We start from the raw sequence: 21,760 nt of genomic DNA, 5'->3' as shown, positions 1-21,760 counted from the left end.
CCCCCTTCCTTCACTCCCTCTTTCCTTCCTTCATTCCCTTTTTTCTTTCCTTCTCTCCTTCCTTCCTTCCCCCTTTTTCTTTCCCTCCCTCTGTCTATAAATTCTTCCTTCTCTACCTCTTTCCTTCTTTCCCCCTTTTTCTTTCTCTTCTGCGGCTGGGCGCCATTGCGCATGCTCAGTTGTTTTGCCATTTTGTGAGTGTGTTGTTGTGTTGTTTTTCATTTTGAGTAGGTATGTTTGTACCTTGTGGGTTGTGTTATGGACATGGGAATTTTGGTTAAGTTTCGTTGGGTTTTTTTTGAGTTATGTTGTTTTGCCGTTTTGTGAGTGTGTTGTTATGTTGTTTTTCATTTTGAGTAGATATGTTTGTACCTTGTGGGTTGTGTTATGGGCATGGGAATTTTGGTTAAGTTTCGTTGGTTTTTTTTTGAGTTTTGTTGTTTTGCCGTTTTGTGAGTGTGTTGTTGTGTTGTTTTTCATTTTGAGTAGATATGTTTGTACCTTGTGGGTTGTGTTATGGGCATGGGGATTTTGGTTAAGTTTCGTTGGTTTTTTTTTTAGTTTTGTTGTTTTGCCGTTTTGTGAGTGTGTTGTTGTGTTGTTTTTCGTTTTGAGTAGATATGTTTGTACCTTGTGGGTTGTGTTATGGGCATGGGAATTTTGGTTAAGTTTCGTTGGGTTTTTTTTGAGTTTTGTTGTTTTGCCGTTTTGTGAGTTTGTTGTTGTGTTGTTTTTCGTTTTGAGTAGATATGTTTGTACCTTGTGGGTTGTGTTATGGGCATGGGAATTTTGGTTAAGTTTCATTGGGGGGTTTTAGAGTTTTGCTGTCCCGTTGAACCAACCTAACAGATTTATATATATAGACTGGAAAATATATGTCATGCGTATTCATTGTGGCACGCATGGGGAGAAAAGGTCTTCTTGGACATCCCGGTTCATAAGTGGTGTTCAGGTAACTCGTAATACATCAGTTGTAATCACTGTGCTTCTGTCTTCCAGGTTCTCATCCTTCTTTACATTGCTGACTGGATGGTCCACTGGATGTGGGGCAGAGGCCTAGACCCTGACAACTTTTCTATACCATATTTGACGGCGCTGGGCGATCTGCTTGGGACTGGTCTTCTGGCACTCAGCTTCCATATCCTCTGGCTCATTGGGGACCGGGACACAGATGTGGGGGACTAAAACCCTTCCTTCTTCAGCTTCTTCACCCTCCTGTAGGTTTCCTTCAGTGACATTCCCTACCGACCCCAGCCCTATTGCCATCATTTGTCTCTCTTTGGGACTTCAACTTTGCTAATGGATTCTCATTATTTTCAATGGGAATTTTATGTGGTTTCTATTTCAAGCCAAGTTTGTACATAAAAGTATATATAGTTTTAGGAAGGATGAAAGAAAACAAATGTGTAAAGACAATCACCAAGTGCAATTTCATAATGGTTAATATGTAGGATACAATAGAGAATGATTGCATCAACAATCTTTAAAGAAATCACATGTTTCTCAATTTGCACCCCCTTTAAGGCACTACATGTAAATCTGTGTGTGTGGTTTTGTTTATGCGTGAGAGAGAATATTTGAAATGCAATTCAGGTTCCTAAGGTGTTAAACGCATCACAAGAATTCCTCATTTGTCACATTTGGGTTCTGAAATAGATTAAATGGTTTGGATTCTCACTCTTCTTTGATCACAAACCAGACTTAGGAAAAAGACCATAGCTATTCGTAAAAAACAAAATCAGTCACGATGGCGGGGTGCATTTTGTACTATGTGGTTGAATGGAAGTGCTTCTTTGGTCTTTGAAGTGAGGCAATAATAATTACAGATTAGCGCATTGGTAGGAAAGAGATGCTCAGTGGGTGCACCCAGCCTACCAGGTCCCAATTAGCAGCCCCCTAAGATTCACAAAGCTTCCTGGACCCCCATAAATATTCTTTAAAAATGTTCCCAAATGGCTCAAAACTTCTACACAATGCAGAGGTTTTATTCCCCAAGCCTCCCACATACCAAAATGGCCAGAAACATAAATGAAAGGGGGGGGGGGATCACTTCCGGTCTCATCAGACATATGCGTACAGGTCCTGGCAAAAGAGTGGACATTAAAATGCCCCCCACTCCACAGTTGCCCATATGCAGTCTAGAGCTGCTCTTCATTCCAATTCCAAATTAATTCTCAGCTGATGTCACCATGAAAACCTGCCTTGAGATGACACGCTTTCACCTGATCTTTTCAAACTAGCTCTTTTTTAGTACCCATTGTAGATTTGTCATTTTATGTTACATTTCTAGTCTTCCAAAAAGTCACATGATTTGCTCCTGTGATACAGCAGTTATCTCTGCAGAAATGTGGCAGTCTATAAAACAAAGGCTGACACTTTTGCATGCCTCCAGCTACCTATTTCTCTTGTGGAAAGTCGTGTTTTTTATCACCTACTTTACACTGACCGGTGTCTCCTGGGTGCCAATTCACGTATTGCCTTTTTAAATCCATGATGCTGTATCTTATCTGCAACTGGCTTATATGGAACTGGAAACTTGAATTAATGAACTTAATGCGTACATGGTTTCCAAATCTTAAATGCCTGGAATTGATATACTGATGCTGAGCCAGGTTGCTTTAATATGAAGAATCACTATTTGGTAGCCTTTGAGATCTAGAGAAAACCAACACAAGATTGTTGAGTGCATCTATGTCTGAATACAAGTTGGATACTATTTAATGTCAACCCAGTGACCAATCATATCTCTTTTGCCCCTTCACACAGTGCAGAAAGTTTGTATCAAGGCTTCACACACACATCGGGTGTTCCAGCACTTCACTTGATTTGTAGGGTAGGTCAGCCAAATAGATATACACTAGTCAGCACGTGACACACGACATAAGAGCAAGATGTAGCTCATATTTAATATTACTTCTCTACAACCCTAGGCTGGCTCTTCTGTGGTGTCAAAATTAATGGTTCCATTTTACAATTGGGTTGTGCATTACAGCATAGGTTTTACCTGGGAAATATGACACTTAAATTTGAGTCAAGTGTTCCTTGCTACATCTGACTATTAGGAAGCCTAGCTTGCAGACACCTTGAATTCTTTTGCTGACTCTATAATGAGTTGCTAATTTAGGGTTCAGTCTTTGTAGGGGGCAGAGTGAGGAATACATGTTGGCTTCCATGAGCAAAGATTTCCTGTTCTTAAGTGTACAACTCTAGACAAAATCCAGCAAGTCCAGTCCTCTGACACTGTATAGGTAATGCAGAGAAGTTGAAGAAATTTAAAACTGAAACATACAAATTAGTTCCATACAATTAGGTGTGGAAAGGCTTGTGAGTAACTACTAGACTCTCCTGGATAACAGATTGCTTCCATTGATCTGGGTTTGTTGTAATACTGGTTTCAACGATATTGTTGAAGTTGCTTGCACTGATGAAAACGATATATTTAACACATCTATGAGGGGCAACAGTCGAAATGCATTTCATCAAAGCTCTACTAAATTGGGGGTTTGGAAGTTGTTGGGTTCATTTTTTTTTGTTCCTGTGACAACTTCTCTTTGTTGATACATCATTTAGCTTTAATTCCTACATAATAACTGAAAGAGAGAGAAGGTGGTAATTAGTATGTTGTCTTGAGGTGTGAGCCCCTAGATTCAACTAGAGCTGGAGAAAGTTAATCTTTTGGGTCTACAGTCCTGCAGAGCCTCCAGGCAATATGTCAATTAGCTATACTGGCTGGAGGTAGTAGCATTGCAGAAAATAAAGGAATGCATTGAAGGCACTGGCTTTCTACTGTCACCAGTTCTTAAACATAGCCTGAATATAACTTCACTTTACAAATATTATGTAGGTTGTCTTTCTTTATCGTAAGCTTTATCTTTTGTTGGGTTCGGGAAACCACCACTGCTTTTCCACTTAATTTGAATTGAAATTTTGAGCTGAAAATGCTTGTAGGAGGCAAAATGGTTACAATTCAAAAGGGCTTACAGTGAGAATTTGGGAAGGGAAATGGTGCTATTATGGTGCCTTGTGATCTCAGTTGGAACACTTCTTTTAATCCTGTAATCCTTCAATTGACAACATTTTAGGAGTAGTTCTGAGACCTTAGAGCAGTGGTTCTCAACCTATGGGTCCCCAGGTGTTTTGGCCTACAACTCCCAGAATCCCCAGCCAGTTTACCAGCTGTTAGGATTTCTGGGAGTTGAAGGCCGAAACATCTATGGACTCACAGGTTGAGAACCACTGCCTTAGAGACTGACATGAGCACAGCAGCCTTCATGTTCTAACATGCCACCAAAACAAAAGAAATGGGACACTTCTGCAAAGAAGTCTGACTGATAAATCCTTACCTTCTGCTTTGCAGGGTAGTCTTGGTTATTTCAAAACAATGGATTATGATGAGGATGTCATGGTTGCCTTGCTTCTGCAAGTGTGTATTCTTGCACTCCTGAAAACATTGTTCAAAATCGAGTTGTCCAAAATTATTACCTAATGTCACCTACCCAATGCTTTCATCCTTTCTCTTTCTGTTAAACTTTTTAAATAGCCTTCATCTGCCTCATGAGTGTTTTGTGTACTGCTGGAGTAATTTATACACAACTCCAATTGAATATCTTTTGTTCCTCATTGTGTATGCTTCTCTTATTAGGAACTATGCCTGTGCATCATCTCATTTTAAGCATATCTCCTCTGGTCTAAATAATACCGATTTGTCTCTAGGCCAGGAAGTTGTGCTTGTGCTATTTTGATGAGATCCCTAAATGTTGCTGTCTCTAAAGGGGGTAAAGTGTGGAAGTGTGTGTGAACTGAATGTCATCCAAAAGCTTTGAAGAATATTTTTATTCTTGCCAGTTGCACTCAAAATGCATGTTTATTCAGACCAGGATGCAAATGAAGATGAAGTTATTGGTATACATCTTTTATTTAAAAGAAAAACGAACTTAATTATTTACAGTTGCTGTAACTAAATTGATGCCAATTTAACTGATAAATTATATTTGGTAAAATAAAGATTACATTTATTTATATGTCTTTTGAGCCTTTATTTGTAATCTGCTAAAAGATGTTAATCACCGGTAGCTGAATTTTTTGGCTGATACTCCTAACCAGGTGTAAAACAAATCCTGGCTTCTTACATGTGTCCACTTCACTGACACCAAGATCATCTTCCTATCCTTTTTATTGGTGAAATACCCACTGGTTTCAGCCTGAGGGGAAAAGGAAGAGGCCTGAGGCTGTTAGTAATTGTGGGATTTGGAGTCCAAACAGCTGGAGGGCTGAAGTTTGCCGATGCATGCTATGGTCCATCCTATCTCCACTAACCCAAGAGTAAGCCAGACTGGACCCAACTGTACTTGCTACTTAATAGGCATTTATAGACTGAAAAACTGACTTTTTAAAAAAGAAAAGGAAATTTGTCAAAACTAAGAAGACAAACAAGCTGGATGACTAAAAATTGGAGTTCTCTCACCAAGAGCTGGGAAGAAAAAAGCTACTGTAATACATTTATATTCCAGATAAAAGCAATTAGGCCTGATGTCTTTAATAAAAGCCAGATTTTAACTTAGTGCTGAAATGGTCCAAATGTTTGTGCCATTGGACCTTGAGGGGGAAGGAATTCCACAACTAAGATCCTACCACAGAGATGAATAAGAAGAGGGTTGCCAAAAGTAGAAGTGGGGATATATATTATCATGAAAGGCAGTATTATTTATTTATTCCAAACATATTCCATCCTTCTCAACTCTCCCCCCCCCCCCCCCCCCCCGGGTGGGGAGGGAGTGACTCAGGGCGGCTTACAACCGGCAACCATTAGATGCTAACAAACAGTAATAATAAAATCACAATTAAACATTAGCTAAAAACAACAGATTATAAATATTCATTTAAAATATTAAACACAGCCAAATCTAAATCTGAATCCAGAGTCATAATCTAAGATCTGTCCATTGTCAGTATCATTAATCATTGCATTATTATTGCTGCACCTGCTGCTCGAATGCTTATTATTGCTGCACCTGCTGCTCCACAGCCATGATAGGAGAGAGGGGGCCAACCTGATTTTATTGGGAAGTGAGTTCCACAGATGGGAAGCCACCACTCAGAAGGCCCTGTCTCTCGTCCCCACCAATCGCACTTGCGAGGGTGGTGGAATCAAGAGTAGGACCTCCCTTGATATTAAACTCTGAGGTGGCTTATAAAGGGAGATACATTCAGATAAAGAAGCTGGGCCAGAACCAGGGCTTTATAGGCCAAAGCCAACACTTTGAATAATAGGTAGAATAATAAGGAATAAAAACCATAGAATTATTGTTAGAATTGTTTTCTTGTCTGTTTGCTTGTGTAGTTTTGTGTACATACATGTCTATGTTGGAGTGTATTTTATTTGTTTTGTAGTAGCTAGAACAGGTATGGGAAAACTTGGCCCCTCCGGGTGTTTTGGACTTCAACTCCCACAATTCCTAACAGCCTCAGGCCCTTTCCTTTACCCCTTCAGCCGCTTAAGGGGGGAAAGGAAGGGGCCTGAAGATATTAGGAATTGTGGGAGTTGAAGTCCAAAACACCTGGAAGCCCAAGTTTGCCCATGCCTGAGTTAGAATGTAGCATTATATAGTATTAAAATTGCTTTGTTGGATTGTTATTTCTTTTCTATGGTATTTTCTGTCATTTTGAATCAAAAATTCTTATATAAAAGCATTTCCTCTACCGGTGAGACACATAGGAGGGCTCCTCTAATACACTTTAATTCTCAGGCAAATATTGAGAGAGCTGCTTTCTCAAGGATTGAGGAAGCCGTCTAGAGAAGGGAATCATGTGCTCACACTGATGCAATCACAGATCTCTGATAGAGTTTCAGTCAAGAGACTACACAAACATTGTCTTTATAAAAAGAAAGCCACAGGGTGTGTTATAGGATAAATGCATGAAGCTGACGCAGCAGCGGTGGGGTTGATGCCGCACCCATGGACTTTCTTCCATAGGGACTCCTAAATAATGTTTTTGTACTGTTCCACATTAGCTATTATATATAAAAAGGGACAACAATTCATTTTGGAACAGGCATAACCTTTTGGAAAACCAGGATCTCCCAAGCCTTTTGGAAATGTGACCTATTGGAAGTGTGATACATTCTAAATGTATCACACTTCCAAAACTTACTAAACCACTTATCCTTTAACTAGTTCACGTAGTGGTTTTCCTCCCACCCTCCAAAATTAGTCTGCTGTTATTGTTGTTGCTAGCTTTTATTGTTATGTTGTTTTTATGCTGTTTTATTCTGTCTTAATTGTTTTTGCTTTGTTTTTAATTGTATTCTGCCTTGGGCTTGGGCCCTAAGTAAGCCGCCCCGAGTCCCTTCAGGGAGATGGAGGCGGGGTAGAAAAATAAAGTTCTTCTTCTTCTTTTGGAGATTAATTGTCATTCACTACAATTTGGAAAATCATAACCTTTTTGTAAAGTATGATCTTCCTGAGAAAAGCTAAAAACTCATTTGAGTGATTCTTTTCTTTAGTGGTAGATGCCAGCTAGTATTCATCCAAGCCAAATTAGGTTTCTCAATTGTATATTTGGCTTTAAATCATGCTCTCAAGAGACAAAAATAAGTAGTTTCATTAAAAATAATATAGTTGTTTTACTTCTAAACAACTTAATGTATTCAGCATACAGGTACATAACTTGTCAATCCAGTTACAGATAGATTTTGAAGTAGTTCCTCTGTGCAGATAACACAGGGCATCCATCCTAAAGAATCATGGAAGACATAGCTCTATTTGGCAGAGAAGCCTATGTAAAACTACCCATGATTGCATAGCTCTGAGCCATTGTGGCGAAAGCAGTATCAAATTAATAATAATAATAACAACAACAACAACAACAACAACAACAACAACACACTTTATTTATAACCCGCTACCATCTCCCCAAAGGGGACTCGGTGCGGCTAACATTAGGCCAAGCCCAAAATAATACAACCTAATAAACACACAGTAAAAAAATACATCATAACAAAATATAAAATAACAAAATCAACAATATAAAACAGCATATTAAAACTAGACACGGAGGGCAGGCTAAATGTGTGAGGTAAAATGTTAAAAAAGTTAAAACCCTGGGTGAGATAGGGATAAAAGTGCATTTGTAGGAAAGGAGCCCAACAAGGAGGAACCATGGGATTTAGCCATTTGGGGGCGGGGGGGGGGGGGGAGAGATACTTTATTCTGAGGGCAGCTGTAGACTAAGATAACCAGATGAGTTGAATGGTCATTCTCCAAAAGCACAACGGAAGAGCCAGGTTTTTATGTCTTTCTTATGTCTCCCATGTTATTTAACATCTACATGAAGCCGCTGGGGGAGATCATCCGGAGTTTCGGAGTGCGATGTCATCTGTACGCGGATGATGTCCAACTCTGTCACTCCTTTCCACCTGCTACTAAGGAGGCTGTCCAGGTCCTGAACCGGTGCTTGGCTGCTGTGACGGTCTGGATGAGGGCGAACAAATTGAAATTGAATCCAGACAAGACAGAGGTACTCCTGGTTAGTCGTAAGGCCGAACAGGGTATAGGGTTACAGCCTGTGTTGGATGGGGTCGCAATCCCCCTGAAGACGCAGGTTCGCAGTTTGGGTGTGATCCTGGACTCATCGCTGAGCCTGGAACCCCAGGTTTCGGGGGTGACCAGGGGAGCATTCGCACAGTTAAAACTCGTGTGCCAACTGCGCCCGTACCTTGGGAAGTCTGACTTGGCCACGGTAGCTCACGCTCTGTTACATCCCGTTTAGACTACTGCAACGCTCTCTACGTGGGGTTGCCTTTGAAGACGGCTCGGAAGCTCCAATTAGTCCAACGTTCGGCAGCCATGATACAAACAGGAGCGGAGCGCAGGGAGCATACAACTCCTCTGCTGCACCAGCTCCACTGGCTGCCGATTTGCTACCGGGCTCAATTCAAAGTGCTGGCGTTGGCCTTTAAAGCCCTAAACGGTTCTGGCCCAACCTACCTATCTGAACGTATCTCTGCCTATCAGCCCACCAGGACCCTAAGATCTTCTGGGGAGGCCCTGCTCTCTATCCCGCCTACTTCACAGGTGCGGCTGGCGGGGACGAGAGACAGGGCCTTTTCTGTGGTGGCCCCTCGGCTATGGAACGCCCTTCCCATGGAGGTAAGATCAGCCCCCTCGCTGATGGTGTTCCGAAGAAGATTAAAAACCTGGATGTTCGAACAGGCATTTGGTTAATCGGTGCAATGAATGTGATGATTACAGGAATGGTAATATGGACGACGAAACTGGATCACGATTTTAGTCATGAGATGCATTGGGTTGTTATTGTTGTGTCAATATTGTGTATTATGCTTTTATGGTTTTAAATTGTATATTGTTGACTGTTGTACCTTTGTTGTAAACCGCCTTGAGTCGCCTGTTAGGCTGAGAAACTGCGATATACAAGTAAAGCAAATAAATAAAATAAAATAATAAATAAATAAATAAATAAAACCAGCTAGGGTGGGGGCTTGCCTGATCTCCTTAGGCAGCAAATTCCAAAAGCGGGGGGCCACAGTGGAAAAGCCCCTCTCCCTTGTTCCCATAAGACGAGTCTGTGATAGAGGAAGGGGCAAGAGAAGGGCCTTTTCAGTGGATTGAAGAGATCATGCAGGTTTGTGACTTGGAGCCCACATTGTAGTTGGGCCCCAAGTCACCTTTAACATATGCTCACTTGCTGAATAAGGGCCCTTCCACACCACCCTATATCCCAGAATATCAAGGCAGAAAATCCCACAATATCTGCTTTGAACTGGGTTATCTTAGTCCACATTCAGATGTGGGATTTTCTGCCTTGATATTCTGGGATATAGGGCTGTGTGGAAAGGTCCTAAGAGACCTTGTCTAAGGAGTGTGTCTACAATATAGAATTAATGTAGTTTGACATCACTTGAATTGCTATGGTTCAGTGCAATGAAATCATGGGAGGTGTAGTTTCACACAGGCTTTAACCTTCTCTGTCAAACTACAAACTCCAAGATTCCATAGCATTAAGCCATGGCAGTTAAAGTGGGGTCAGACTGCATTCATTCTGAAGTGTTTTGTTGTTTATTCATTCAGTCGCTTCTGACTCTTCATGACCTCCTGGACCAGCCCACGCCAGAGCTCCCTGTCGGCCGTCACCACCCCCAGCTCCTTCATGTCAAGCCAGTCACTTCAAGGATACCATCCATCCATCTTGCCCTTGGTCGGCCCTCTTCCTTTTTCCTTCCATTTTCCCCAGCATCATTGTTTTCTCTAAGCTTTCCTTTCTTCTCATGATGTGGCCAAATAACTTCATCTTTGTCTCTAATATCCCCCCACCGCCAGTGAGCAGCTGGGCATTATTTCCTGGAGTATGGACTAGTTTGATCTTTTTGCGGCCCAAGGTACTCTCAGAATTTTCCTCCAATATCACAGATCAAAGGAATGTTTGGAGATGGTTTTGCTAGTTCTTTTGTCTGAAATATAGTCCACAGCACCTGGAAAACATTAGCGGTCTCCAATCTAAGTACTCACCATGGCTGACGCTGCTTAGCTTCCAGGATCATGCAGGACTGGGGACCTTTTGGCCAAGTTTAAAAAGGCCCTACATCATATTCAGTCCTGATGGCCCACTGTGCCACCGGGGGATCTGGTGACCTTCTGCTGTCAAGAATTCGATGACTGCACATTGCTTAAGTTGCATTGACCGACCGTCTGCGCAAGTTTCCATACTTCGCACTTTAACAACACATCCATTCAGTGCTAAGGCTTCCCACCAAAATGGAACTGTAGAGGAGAGTCTACTGAAGAAGCCAGTACCTGCCACATACCAGTACTGCCATCTGTTGAGGAGTTACGAAGCTGGAGACATTACTTTTAATTCAACTCTTGTAGGTTGTGTGTCTATGACATTGAATGTTTGCCATGTATATGTACATTGTAATCCGCCCTGAGTCCCCTGCAAGGTGAGAAGGGCGGAATACAAATACTGTAAGTAAGTAAATAAATAAATATATTATTTCTAGCACCCACTTTTTGCTTTATATTCAGGCAGTGCTTCTTGTAGGTCAGAGAACGGTCCAGAGCAGTGGTTCTCAACCTTTCTAATGTCACGACCCCTTAATACAGTCCCTCATGTTGTGGTGACCCCCAACCATAAAATTATTTTTGTTGCTACTTCATAACTATAATTTTGCTGCTGTTATGAATCATAATGTAAATATCTGATATGCAGGATGTATTTTCATTCACTGGACCAAATTTGGCACAAATACCCAATACACCTAAATTTGAATACTGATGGGGTTTGGGGGGGGGGGGTTGTTATTTGAGAGTTGTAGTTACTGGGAATTATAGTTCACTTACAATCAAAGAGCATTCTGAACTCCACAAATGATGGAATTGAACCAAACTTGGCACACAGAACTCCCATGACCAACAGAAAATACTGTTTTGGAGTTGTAGTTCACCTACATTTAGAAAGCACTGTGGACTCAAACAAGGATGGATCTGGACCAAACTTGGCATGAGTACTCAATATGCCCAAATGTGAACTCTGGTGGAGGTTTGGGGAAAATAGATCTTGACATTTGGAAGATGTTTGAGTCCACAGTGCTCTGGATGTAGGCGAACTACAAAACTCAAGGTCAATGTCCACCAAAACCTTCCATTATTTTCTGTTGGTCATGGGAGTTCTGTTGGTGGAGTTCAGAATACTCTTTGATTGTAGGTGAATTATAAATCCCAGCAACTACAACTGGCAAATGACAAAACCAAATCCTCCCCTGCCCCCAACCCCACCAGTCTTCAGATTTGGGCCTATCGGGTATTTGTGCCAAATTTTGTCCAGTCAATGAAAACACATCCTACCTATCAGATATTTACATTCTGGTTCACAACAGTAGCAAAATTACAGTTATGAAGTAGCAAGGAAAATAATTTTATGGTTGGGGTCACCACATTTATTTATTGTGTCAGGAAGGCATCAAAACAGTTGTATTACATTAAAAACAAACAAACAAACAAACAAAACACAAGATTTGCAGACTTCGTATTCTATTAAATGCCCTTTGACCAGTAGCTGGCCACTTGGAGTGCCTCTGGTGTTGCCGCAAGAAGGTCCTCCATTGCGCATGTGGCAGGGCTCAGGTTGCATTGCAGTAGGTGGTCTGTGGTTTGCTCTTCTCCACACTCGCATGTCGTGGATTCCACTTTGTAGCCCTATTTCTTAAGTTTGGCTCTGCATCTTGTGGTGCCAGAACACAGCCTGTTCAGCGCCTTCCAAGTTGCCCAGTTTTCTGTGTGCCCAGGAGAGAGTCTCTCATTTGGTATCAGCCATTGATTGAGGTTCGGGGTTTGAGCCTGCCACTTTTGGACTCTCGCTTGCTGAGGTGTTCCTGCAAGTGTTTCTGTAGATTTTAGAAAACTATTTCTTGATTTAAATTGTTAAGAGTGCTGATATCCGAACTGGGGATGGGCCAGAGATGTCACTGCCTTGGTTCTTTCACTATTGGTTGCTACTTCCTGGCTGATGTCAGGTGGTACAATACTGGCTAGACAGTGTAATTTCTCCAGTGGTGTAGGGTGCAGACACCCCATGATAATGTGGCATGTCTCATTAAGAGCCACATCCACTGTTTTAGCGTGGTGAAATGTGTTCCACACTGGGCATGCATATTCAGCAGCAGAGCACAAGGGCAGATGTCTTCACTGTGTCTGGTTGTGATCCCCAGGTTGTGCCAGTCAGCTTTTGTATAATATTATTTCTAGCGCCCACTTTTTGCTTGATATTCAGGCAGTGCTTCTTGTACGTCAGAAAAGGGTCCAAGGTAACTCCCAGGTAGTTGGGTGTGTTGCAATGCTCCATAGAATCATAGAGTTGAAGAGACCTCATGGGCCATCCAGTCCAACCCCCTGTCAAGAAGCAGGACAATTGCATTCAAAGCGCCCATGACAGATGGCCATCCAGCCTCTGTTTAAAAGCTTCCAAAGAAGGAGCCTCCACCACACTCCGAGGCAGAGAGTTCCACTGCTGAACAGCTCTCAGTCAGGAAGTTCTTCATAATGTTCAGATGGAATTTCCTTTCTTGTAGTTTGAAGCCATTGCTCCACGTCTTAGGATCATAGAATCATAGCGTTGGAAGAGACCTCCTGGGCCATCCAGTCCAACCCCTTCCCAAGAAGCAGGAAAATTGCATTCAAATCACCCCCGACAGATGGCCATCCAGCCTCTGTTTAAAAACCTTCAAGGAAGGAGCCTCCACCACACTCTGGGGGCCGGGCAGAGAGTTCCACTGCTGAACAGCTCTCACAGTCAGGAAGTTCTTCCTCATGTTCAGACGGAATCTCCTTTCTTGTAGTTTGAAGCCATTCTTCCGTATCCTAGTCTCCAGGGCAGCAAAAAACAAGCTTGCTCCCTCCTCCCTGTGACTTCCTCTCACATATTTACACATGGCTATCATGTCTCCTCTCAGCCTTCTCTTCTTCAGGCTAAGCATACCTTTCCCAGGTAATGCAGCTAATGCTCTCCAAAGTCCTTGCTCAGCCCTTCCCTTTATGAGGCGAAGCCTAGGCTCGCCTCTTGGTCGTTTGGAAACACTACATTTCCCAGGAAGCCTCTTCCCCAGAGGCTGAGGGACGCCTCTCCCGGAGCATGCCGGGTTTTGTAGTTTCCTGGGTGGGGTTGTCCTCCCGCCGCCGCCCTCCCCTCTCACATGACGCCCGACAGAATGCGGAAAAGAGCCAGGCGCGCGGTGTGGGGCGAGGAAGTCCGGACGAGGTTGCATCCCTTGACAGAGCTCTCTCTCTTGTCTTCTCCCCACCCGCCTTCGGAAGAGCCCGCTTCGGAAGAACTGCGCCTCTGCTTGGGCTGCAGCATCCCACGAAAGAAAGAAGAGACCTTTTCTGAGAGGAGAAACAAAGTTAACTTCCATTGCTACATCCTTCTCTTGCTACTCTGAATCCAGCCAAAGTCTCCAACTTTCAAAGTAAAGCGCCTGCCTGTTGAGTGATTCCTGGTCCCTTTGAACCCAGGTCTAGGACTTCCTGTTGTTCCTGGAGGAGATGCTCTGCAGAATCAAAACTAAAGTGCCTTGAGTCCTCAGCTTCCCTGGAGGTTGCTGTTCTCTTTCTCAAAAGCCACTCAAAGAGAAGGCACAGTGGGCTGCCCGCCCCTTGCTTCTTGACCTCCTACCATGGTGGGCCACCATGACCATATGTTCAAGGTGCTGATCATTGGGGATGCCACTGTTGGGAAGACCTCCTTGGTCCAGCGATACGCCAACGACAGTTTTAACAAGCATTACAAGTCCACCGTTGGAGGTGAGTATCGCAGTGCTATGAGGTCCCTTACTTAACCTTGATCCAGCCGTCTGTATTTGGAAGATTTGTGTTGCCTTCTTCCCAGGTTGAGAGGGTGTCGCTTGGCCAAGGTCACCCACTGAGCACGGAGTTTGAACCTGCATTTATGGGAATCTTAATCCAACCGGTAAATGCAATAACAGTGGTTCTCAACCTATAGATCCCCAGGTCTTTTGGTCTACAACACCCAGAAATCCCAACCACTTGGGAGTTGAAGACCAAAACATCTGGGGACCCACAGATTGAAAACCATTGTGCTACACCATGCGGGTAAGTCTCATGGGTGTTGTTCCCACCTGTTGACTTACTTCTGGCTCATTTGGTACAGTTGGCTCACTGGCTTTATTGGCTGCTTAATATTTTAATAACTATTTCAATGATGGTTATGTGTGTTTATATAATGTATGTGTAATGTTTTATGAAAGTTGTAAGGTAATTGGTAGGTTATGTTATCATTTAATTTTTGCTCAATTCTGTCATAGCTGTTGTTTACTTCTGACATTCGATTAGTTTGCTTTTGTATTTTTTTATTTGAATGTGTTCGGCATTAATGTTTGCCAGTTTTTGTTGGAATCCGCTATGAGTCCCATCAGGGAAAGTGGGTGGAATATAAATAAAGTTTTAGTATTATATCATATATCATATTATATTTTTGGGTCCTCCTGGTGGCACAGCGGGTTAAACTGCCAAGTTGCTGAACTTGCTGACATAAAGGTTGGGATCAAGGTGAGCTCCTACTGTTAGCCCCAGCTTCAGCCAACCTAGCAGTTTGAAAACATGCCAATGTGAGTATATCAATAGGTACCGCTTCAGCAGGAAGGTAAAGCCACTCCATGCAGTCATACTGGCCACGTGATCCTGGAGGTGTCTATGGACAATGCTGACTCTTTGGCCTAGAAATGAAGATGAACACCACCCCACCCACCCCGAGTCGGCCATGAGTACACTTAACATCAGGGAAACCTTTACCTTTACTACTACTACTACAATTATTGATGCATTACAGTAATCCAAAATTCTTGGAACCAAAAATATTTGTGATTTTTTTTTTGGGGGGGGGGGATTGGAGTACAGTAGATTTTCTTTTTAACTAGCAGCCATTGAGTTTGGTGGATAATGGCTCAAAGTACTTACTGGTTACTTGAGATTTACTTTAAAAAGTAGGCCTAGCTACTACTATATCTCATGCCATAAACTCTTCATTGACTTTATGGGGCAAATTCAGAGTTTTTGGGAAAGATGTTGTTGTTGTTGTTGTGTATATTTATATCCCACTTTTTCTCCATAAGGAGACTGAAAGCGACTAACATTAAAACCATTAGAATCCAATTTAACATAAACAAATATTAAAACAGTATTAAACAGCATTAGTTTTAAAAACAATTCAGATTAAATCCATAAAATGCAATAGAAGGATATTGAATATGTGCAATGACTATTGGATTGGCCCCGGATTATGCTTATGCAAGGCTTGGTTTTAATAATGCATGCAATGTTTTTAACTATTTTAATGTGTATTAAATTAAATCTTAATTTAAATGTTTATTTTCATTGCATGTTGCTTTTAAAGCAGCGACGGCTATGTGTAAAGCTGTCTTGAGTCCCCTTTGGGGTTGGGAAGGGTGTGGTATAAATATGGTAAGCAATAAATAAATAAAAACATATAGAACCACAGCAGCCCCTGACATGATTTTTAAAACCTTCTTATTTAAAAGTCTGCCGGAATCAAAAGGTTTTAGCCTGATATAACCAGATTCTTGCCAGCATCCATTCAGATTGTAGATATCAGATCCATGTACTAACTAGTTTCTTGAGAGTTACTTTTAAAAGTAGGCCTAATACTACATCCCATATTGTCTCATGCTCATTGACTTTATAGGTGAAATTCAGGGTTTTGATGCAAAATAGCACCAGACTCAGTTAACTGGCACCCAAGCAGATTGGTAGATATCAATACACTGGAAAAAAGATGCCATAACCTTTTGGGAAATGGAAATCTCCATACATTTTTGGAAAATGGTATTCAGTTTTATTTGGGAAAATCAGGAATCTCCCTGGGAAGAGTTAAAAACTCGCTTAAGTCAAATCTTCTCCCTAGTGGTAAATATCCACTAGCATTCATACAAGGAAATTAGGTTTCTCAACTGTTAAACAGATATACCTATATATCTCTTTGAACTGTTAGGGACAAAGATAATGCTAGTGCACAAAACACACACATACATAGCAGTGTTTTAGAAGTGTTCTTTCAGTTGCCCCAAAACATCTACTCTCCCTTAAAACAGCTTGATGTAATCATGCTCTCAAGAGATCAAAATTAAATAGATTTCTTTAAAATAACATAGTTGGTTAACAAACCTCGTGTAGGGACCAGGCTGTGGCGCAGCTAGTTGGTAGCCAACTGCATGAAGTCACTACTGACTGAGAGGTCATGAGTTCAAACCAGCCTGGGTTGGAGTTATCTCCTGCCCATTAATAGTCTAGCTTGCTGTTGTCCTGTGCAGCCTGAAAGACAGTTTCATCTATCAAGTAGGAAATTTAGGTAACGCTTTATGCAGGGAGGCTAATTTAACTGATTTACAGCACCATAAAACCTTCCAGCAGCATGCGTAAGAATGAGGAAGTACTCCATCAAGGAGTCCACAAGTGCACGGAGAATCAGCAGCTCCCTCTGTGGCTGGAATCAGGCATACCCTCATGAAACCAGAAAAGCTGGAATGTTAAATTGCCTCTGTGTCTATCTATATATGTTGCATGACTAATGACATTGAATGTTTGCCATGCATATGTGCATTGTAATCTGCCCTGAGTCTCCTGCGGGGTGAGAAGGAATATAAATACTGTAAATAAATAAATAAATATTCAGCATACAGGCACTTTGCATATCAGCCCAGTTACAGATAGGATTTGAAGTTGTTTCTCTGTGTAGATAACGCAGGACATCTTTCTTATAATCTTAACAGTCTATATAATAATCTAAAGTCTAAAGCATATCTTTGGTCTGAGAGTCTAATAGAGTCTGTCTAGTCTGAAAGTTCAATGGAGTTTGAGATTTAAAATGGAATCTCAGGTCTGAATAGTCCCAGATCTGATCACATGGTCTGTCGTCCCTCCCACAACATAGAGTTAAGGAAAACTGCCTACCAATACAGTAGGCAATCTGAATTATATACATAGCAAACAACCCATGGTGGCTAGAAGAAGGTTGCTATTTCCAACAATAAATGTACTTACTGGTTGCTTGAGAGTTACTATTAAAAATAGACCTGACAAATACTATACATATTATACCATAAATTCTGTATTGACTTGACATTAATATTGGAATACAGTAATTAAAAGCAAGTAAAGGCAAACTTGAGGTAATAAAATACTGTTTTACTGTATTATAAAAACAGTATTATTTCTTTGATATTTTGCCAATTGCTTGAGAGTTTAATTTAACTGAGAGTCTATTGAACTTTTTATTTGCATGTATGTGCATGAGATATCTTGGAAATGGTACCCAAATCAAAACATTAAATTTCATTTATATGCCATATTCACGCCTTAAAACACATACCCTGAAAGCAATTTAATACCAGTGGTGCAATGGGTCAAACCCTTTTGTTGGCAGGACTGCTGACTGAAAGGTTGGCGGTTTGAATCTGGGGAGCAGGGTGAGCTCCTATCTGTCAGCTCCAGCTTCTCATGTGAGGAACATGAGAGAAGCCTCCCACAGGATGGCAGAACATCCAGGCGTTCCCTGGGCAATGTCCTTGCAGACGGCCAATTCTCTAACATCCGAATCATCTTGCAGTTTCTCAAGTCGCTCCTCACCCCCAAAAAAGCAAACCAAACCCTTTTGTACATGAAACAAAGTTTATGTACACTGAACTGCCAGAAAACAATATACTGCAGTCTGTACACCCATGTTCTTGTAAAGACATAACTGACTAGCTAGAACATATTGTAAAAATGTATACCTAATATTTCTCATATGCTCACACCAGATTTTAAAACACAAAATACACACACGAATGAGCCTTGCTATAGTAAACACTATCTGGATACAACCAGTTTCTCCTATGAAAGGAAGCACTGAATAACCAAAACATAAACAGCAGATTGTAATAACTGGAAGCTAAGAGCATGACTAAGAGAAAGTACAGACATATTTAACTATGACACACCAGTAGCATATTGCTTCTCACTGTGTGAAATAATAATAATGATAATAAAACATCCCTGGCTCCATTGCAACACATGGTAGAAACAAAAAGCAGACCCAAAAAGGAACTGAAAGACGCAATATACAATGAAACAGGAATCGAAAGAAGGCAGTATCATGAACTATGGCTTCTGGCACTGGAAGACTTACACCAATGTTTGAATTGCACAAGGCTCTCAATCAGGCTGAAAAGCAACAGATTAGTAGCATTTTACAGTCAAGGGATAGGAGAAAATAATCATGACTATTATCTCTAAGATTCAAATCTCTGTAGTATTTAAGTCTAGGTTGAGCATCTCTTATCTTGAATTCTCAAATGCTTCAAGATCCAGAATTGTTCACATGGGTGGTTGAGATAGTGACACCCTTGCTTCTATCCTCTCTTGTATGCATACAGTGCTGGCTCTACCATAAGGCATCGTGACATTATGTGGGAGTAGTAATGGTAGTTAGTAGGCATGGATTTTCTCCCTATGTTGGAAGATAGAGCTGTTTCTGTCACAAAATCAGCCCTGCCTAGGCTCTCCTAAACTAGACTACTGCTTAACTTATTCAAGATTGCTGGAATACACTTTCTCATTGTTAAGATTGATGTAATTGTCTGTTTCTGTTTCAGTTTCTTTATGAACATAGGGAGGGCAATGTGTCTCAGGCAAAAAAAAAAGTCTTTCTCACTTTAGGTTATTGTTCTTGAAACTAGGATTCAGAGAAATGACTTCAAATTACAGGAAAGAAGATTCCACCTGAACATTAGGAAGAACTTCCTGACCATATGAGCTGTTCAACAGTGGAACTCACTGCCTTGGGGTGTGGTGGAAGCTCCTTCCTTGGAAGCTTTTTAAACAAAACTGTTAGGGATAGTTTGATTGTGCTTTACTGCATGTCAGAGAGTTTGACTAGATTGCACATGCGGTCTCTTCCAATATTATTTTATGATTCTATGATTGGACTACAATTAAGGTTGCAGACTCTGTGGGATAAGCTATTGATGTGAAGGACACAAGGAATATTTACATTAATGTGTGATAGTTGTGCAAAGAATGAGTGGATACTTACAGTTATCTTCTTGATAATCAAGGTGTGCATCTGATCATTTAAAATATAGGTCATCCGTGGGTGTTAGTGCTTAGGTAGAGTGTGTGGGTGAAGCAGCTGGAGTGAACAACTAGGACAGCAACTAATGAGATTAATTGGTGTGTTTAGATAGTGTTGATATTTATTTGAGTTCCCACTTTTATTTATTTCTCTCAGGAATGTAACTCAATTGAAATAAAATTAAATGTTGCAAATACCATTAAACATAAAAGATTAAAATATTCAAAACATAATTTACAATACCCAAATGGTTATAAGCCCATTTGTAGTAAACAAATTGCCCAACACCATCTTTAATAGAAAGGTCTTTGTTTCCAGGTGTGAAGACAATAGGGAAGGAGCTACCTTAGGCTTTCTTGGATGTGAGCTCTAGGTTATATGGTAATATTGCTGGATCTGTGTGAAATGAAAATGTAAAATGAACAGTTGACCTCCATATCCATAGGTTCTGCATCCACAGATTTCACCAGCCATGCCTTCAAAATCCTCCCCCCTCACCAAACCAAAAAAGTAATTCTTCATTTTATCATGTCATATAAGGAGCACCATTTTAATGCTTTGTTATATATAAAAGGACGTGAGCATCCACACATTTTGGTGTCCAAGGGGAGTCCTGGAACCAAATCCCAGCAGATACTACAGACCTGCTGTATGAAGGTGGATATCAATAGCATAAGCTGCAGGCAGAAGCAATTGTAGGCTTTGTCCAGTATATGTATGTCTGCCTTTTCTCCATTCTGGGGTGAATGTGATGCTCTTTCCATTCACTGACTCCCAGCTGTGGTTCATTTGTAACCATCTGCTTATGACTCTGGTTACAAGGCACTTCTTAAGTATGTCAGTGTCTTTTCTTGAAATTGATTTAGGGTAGGTCTGTAATATTTCAATCTATATTTGCTCTGTAGTCTTTCATCATACGCGTGTGAATACCCTAAAGGCACACAATGTTGTCTGATCTTGGAAATTAAACAGAGTCAGCTCTGGTTAGACTGGGATAGAAAACCACCAAGGAATCCTGTAGACTATAATTCAGAAGAAGAAATTGGGAAAAAACACCTCTTGAGTATTCCTTGCCTAAGCAAACCCTATGAAATTCATAGGGTCATCATAAATCCTGGAAGCACATACACAGAGGCATTTCTTTCATCATTAATTCAAGTAGAATCTCAGTACAAGATTAATCATGGTGGTTGGCTTATAGGAGGTCTGCACAACTTGGCAGTAGTAAGGGGTAGAAATTAAATAGGCTAAACCTGTTTTGGGCCACAGTTATTTATTGCTTCCCTCTGGGTTTGTGAGGGGGCTCCTTTCCCTCTGTTGGAAATGGTAACCTTCTTCAAGCCTCCATTAGTTATTTGTTATGTATATAATTCAGATCGCTGATTGTATTGTATAGGTGTATATTGGTATGCAGTTTTGCTTCTTAACTCTATGTTGTGGGAGGGGCTGCTGACCATGTGATCAGACCTGGGATTGTCCAGGAATCAGACTCAATTTTAGAAAGGTAGAAAGCCATTAGACATTAGACTCAGTGTGATAGTGACTAGCAGTCCTTTTCTGACAGAAGGAAAAACCACTAACTCTGCCATGAATAACACCCCACAACAAAGTCATGGTGAACTTATGTTTCTCCTTCACAAAAGAGGGAAATGAATGGTGGGGAGTTGATGGGTTTTCCCACTGGAGGAGGAGGAAATGATAGAAACAACCAAAAAGCAAATAAAAGGTAATGTGACTAAATTGTTACTCTGCTGTAGTGCTGTATGTCACCTCCCTATCTAAGGCTTAGGCTCAGAGCTGCTATGGGCTGCACTAAATCCTTGTGAGGGACACATCCATCCCACGGGCCACATGTTGTGCAGGCCTGGCTTATAGCCTAACTTACTGTCATTAACTGATGTTGCAAAAGGAATTGAATGACTATTTTAATGGTCAGAAAAGAAGACGGAAATATAATACATCATTACATATAATATGTATAAAATATAGTATAAATATTCATTACATCATTTTATAAAATAATATAAAACAGCAGTGCCTAAATACAAATTCAGCATCCTATGCTGGCATGCAATTTCAGCAGTTTAGCGGCTACCTTGTTTGC

The 21,760-nt window shown here is 41.1% G+C and overlaps 3 protein-coding genes across 4 annotated transcripts in view; all 3 read left to right on the top strand.

The window, feature by feature from the left end:
* The window catches only part of SLC41A1 (solute carrier family 41 member 1), a 45,496-nt gene extending 40,475 nt beyond the window's left edge, over nucleotides 1-5,021 (top strand). For both annotated transcript variants that reach the window (XM_060772892.2, XM_060772891.2), the window contains one exon: nucleotides 1,000-5,021. In XM_060772892.2, coding sequence (XP_060628875.2) covers nucleotides 1,000-1,185 — 186 coding nt within the window. In that variant the 3' untranslated portion in view covers nucleotides 1,186-5,021. The remainder of the gene's footprint in view (nucleotides 1-999) is intronic.
* Nucleotides 1-21,760, top strand: part of LOC132773622 (Krueppel-like factor 15) — a 302,098-nt gene that overhangs the window by 41,911 nt on the left and 238,427 nt on the right. The gene's annotated exons all lie outside the window — the stretch shown is intronic.
* RAB29 (RAB29, member RAS oncogene family) overlaps nucleotides 13,691-21,760 on the top strand; it is a 30,011-nt gene continuing 21,941 nt past the window's right edge. Inside the window, exon 1 of the mRNA XM_060772895.2 lies at nucleotides 13,691-14,312. Within this exon, the coding sequence (XP_060628878.1) occupies nucleotides 14,186-14,312 (127 nt within the window). The 5' untranslated portion in view covers nucleotides 13,691-14,185. The remainder of the gene's footprint in view (nucleotides 14,313-21,760) is intronic.

The sequence above is a fragment of the Anolis sagrei genome, chromosome 4 (assembly GCF_037176765.1).
Source record: "Anolis sagrei isolate rAnoSag1 chromosome 4, rAnoSag1.mat, whole genome shotgun sequence".
NCBI classification, from domain to species: Eukaryota; Metazoa; Chordata; class Lepidosauria; order Squamata; family Dactyloidae; genus Anolis; species Anolis sagrei.
This window is presented reverse-complemented; position numbering and strand designations above follow the sequence as displayed.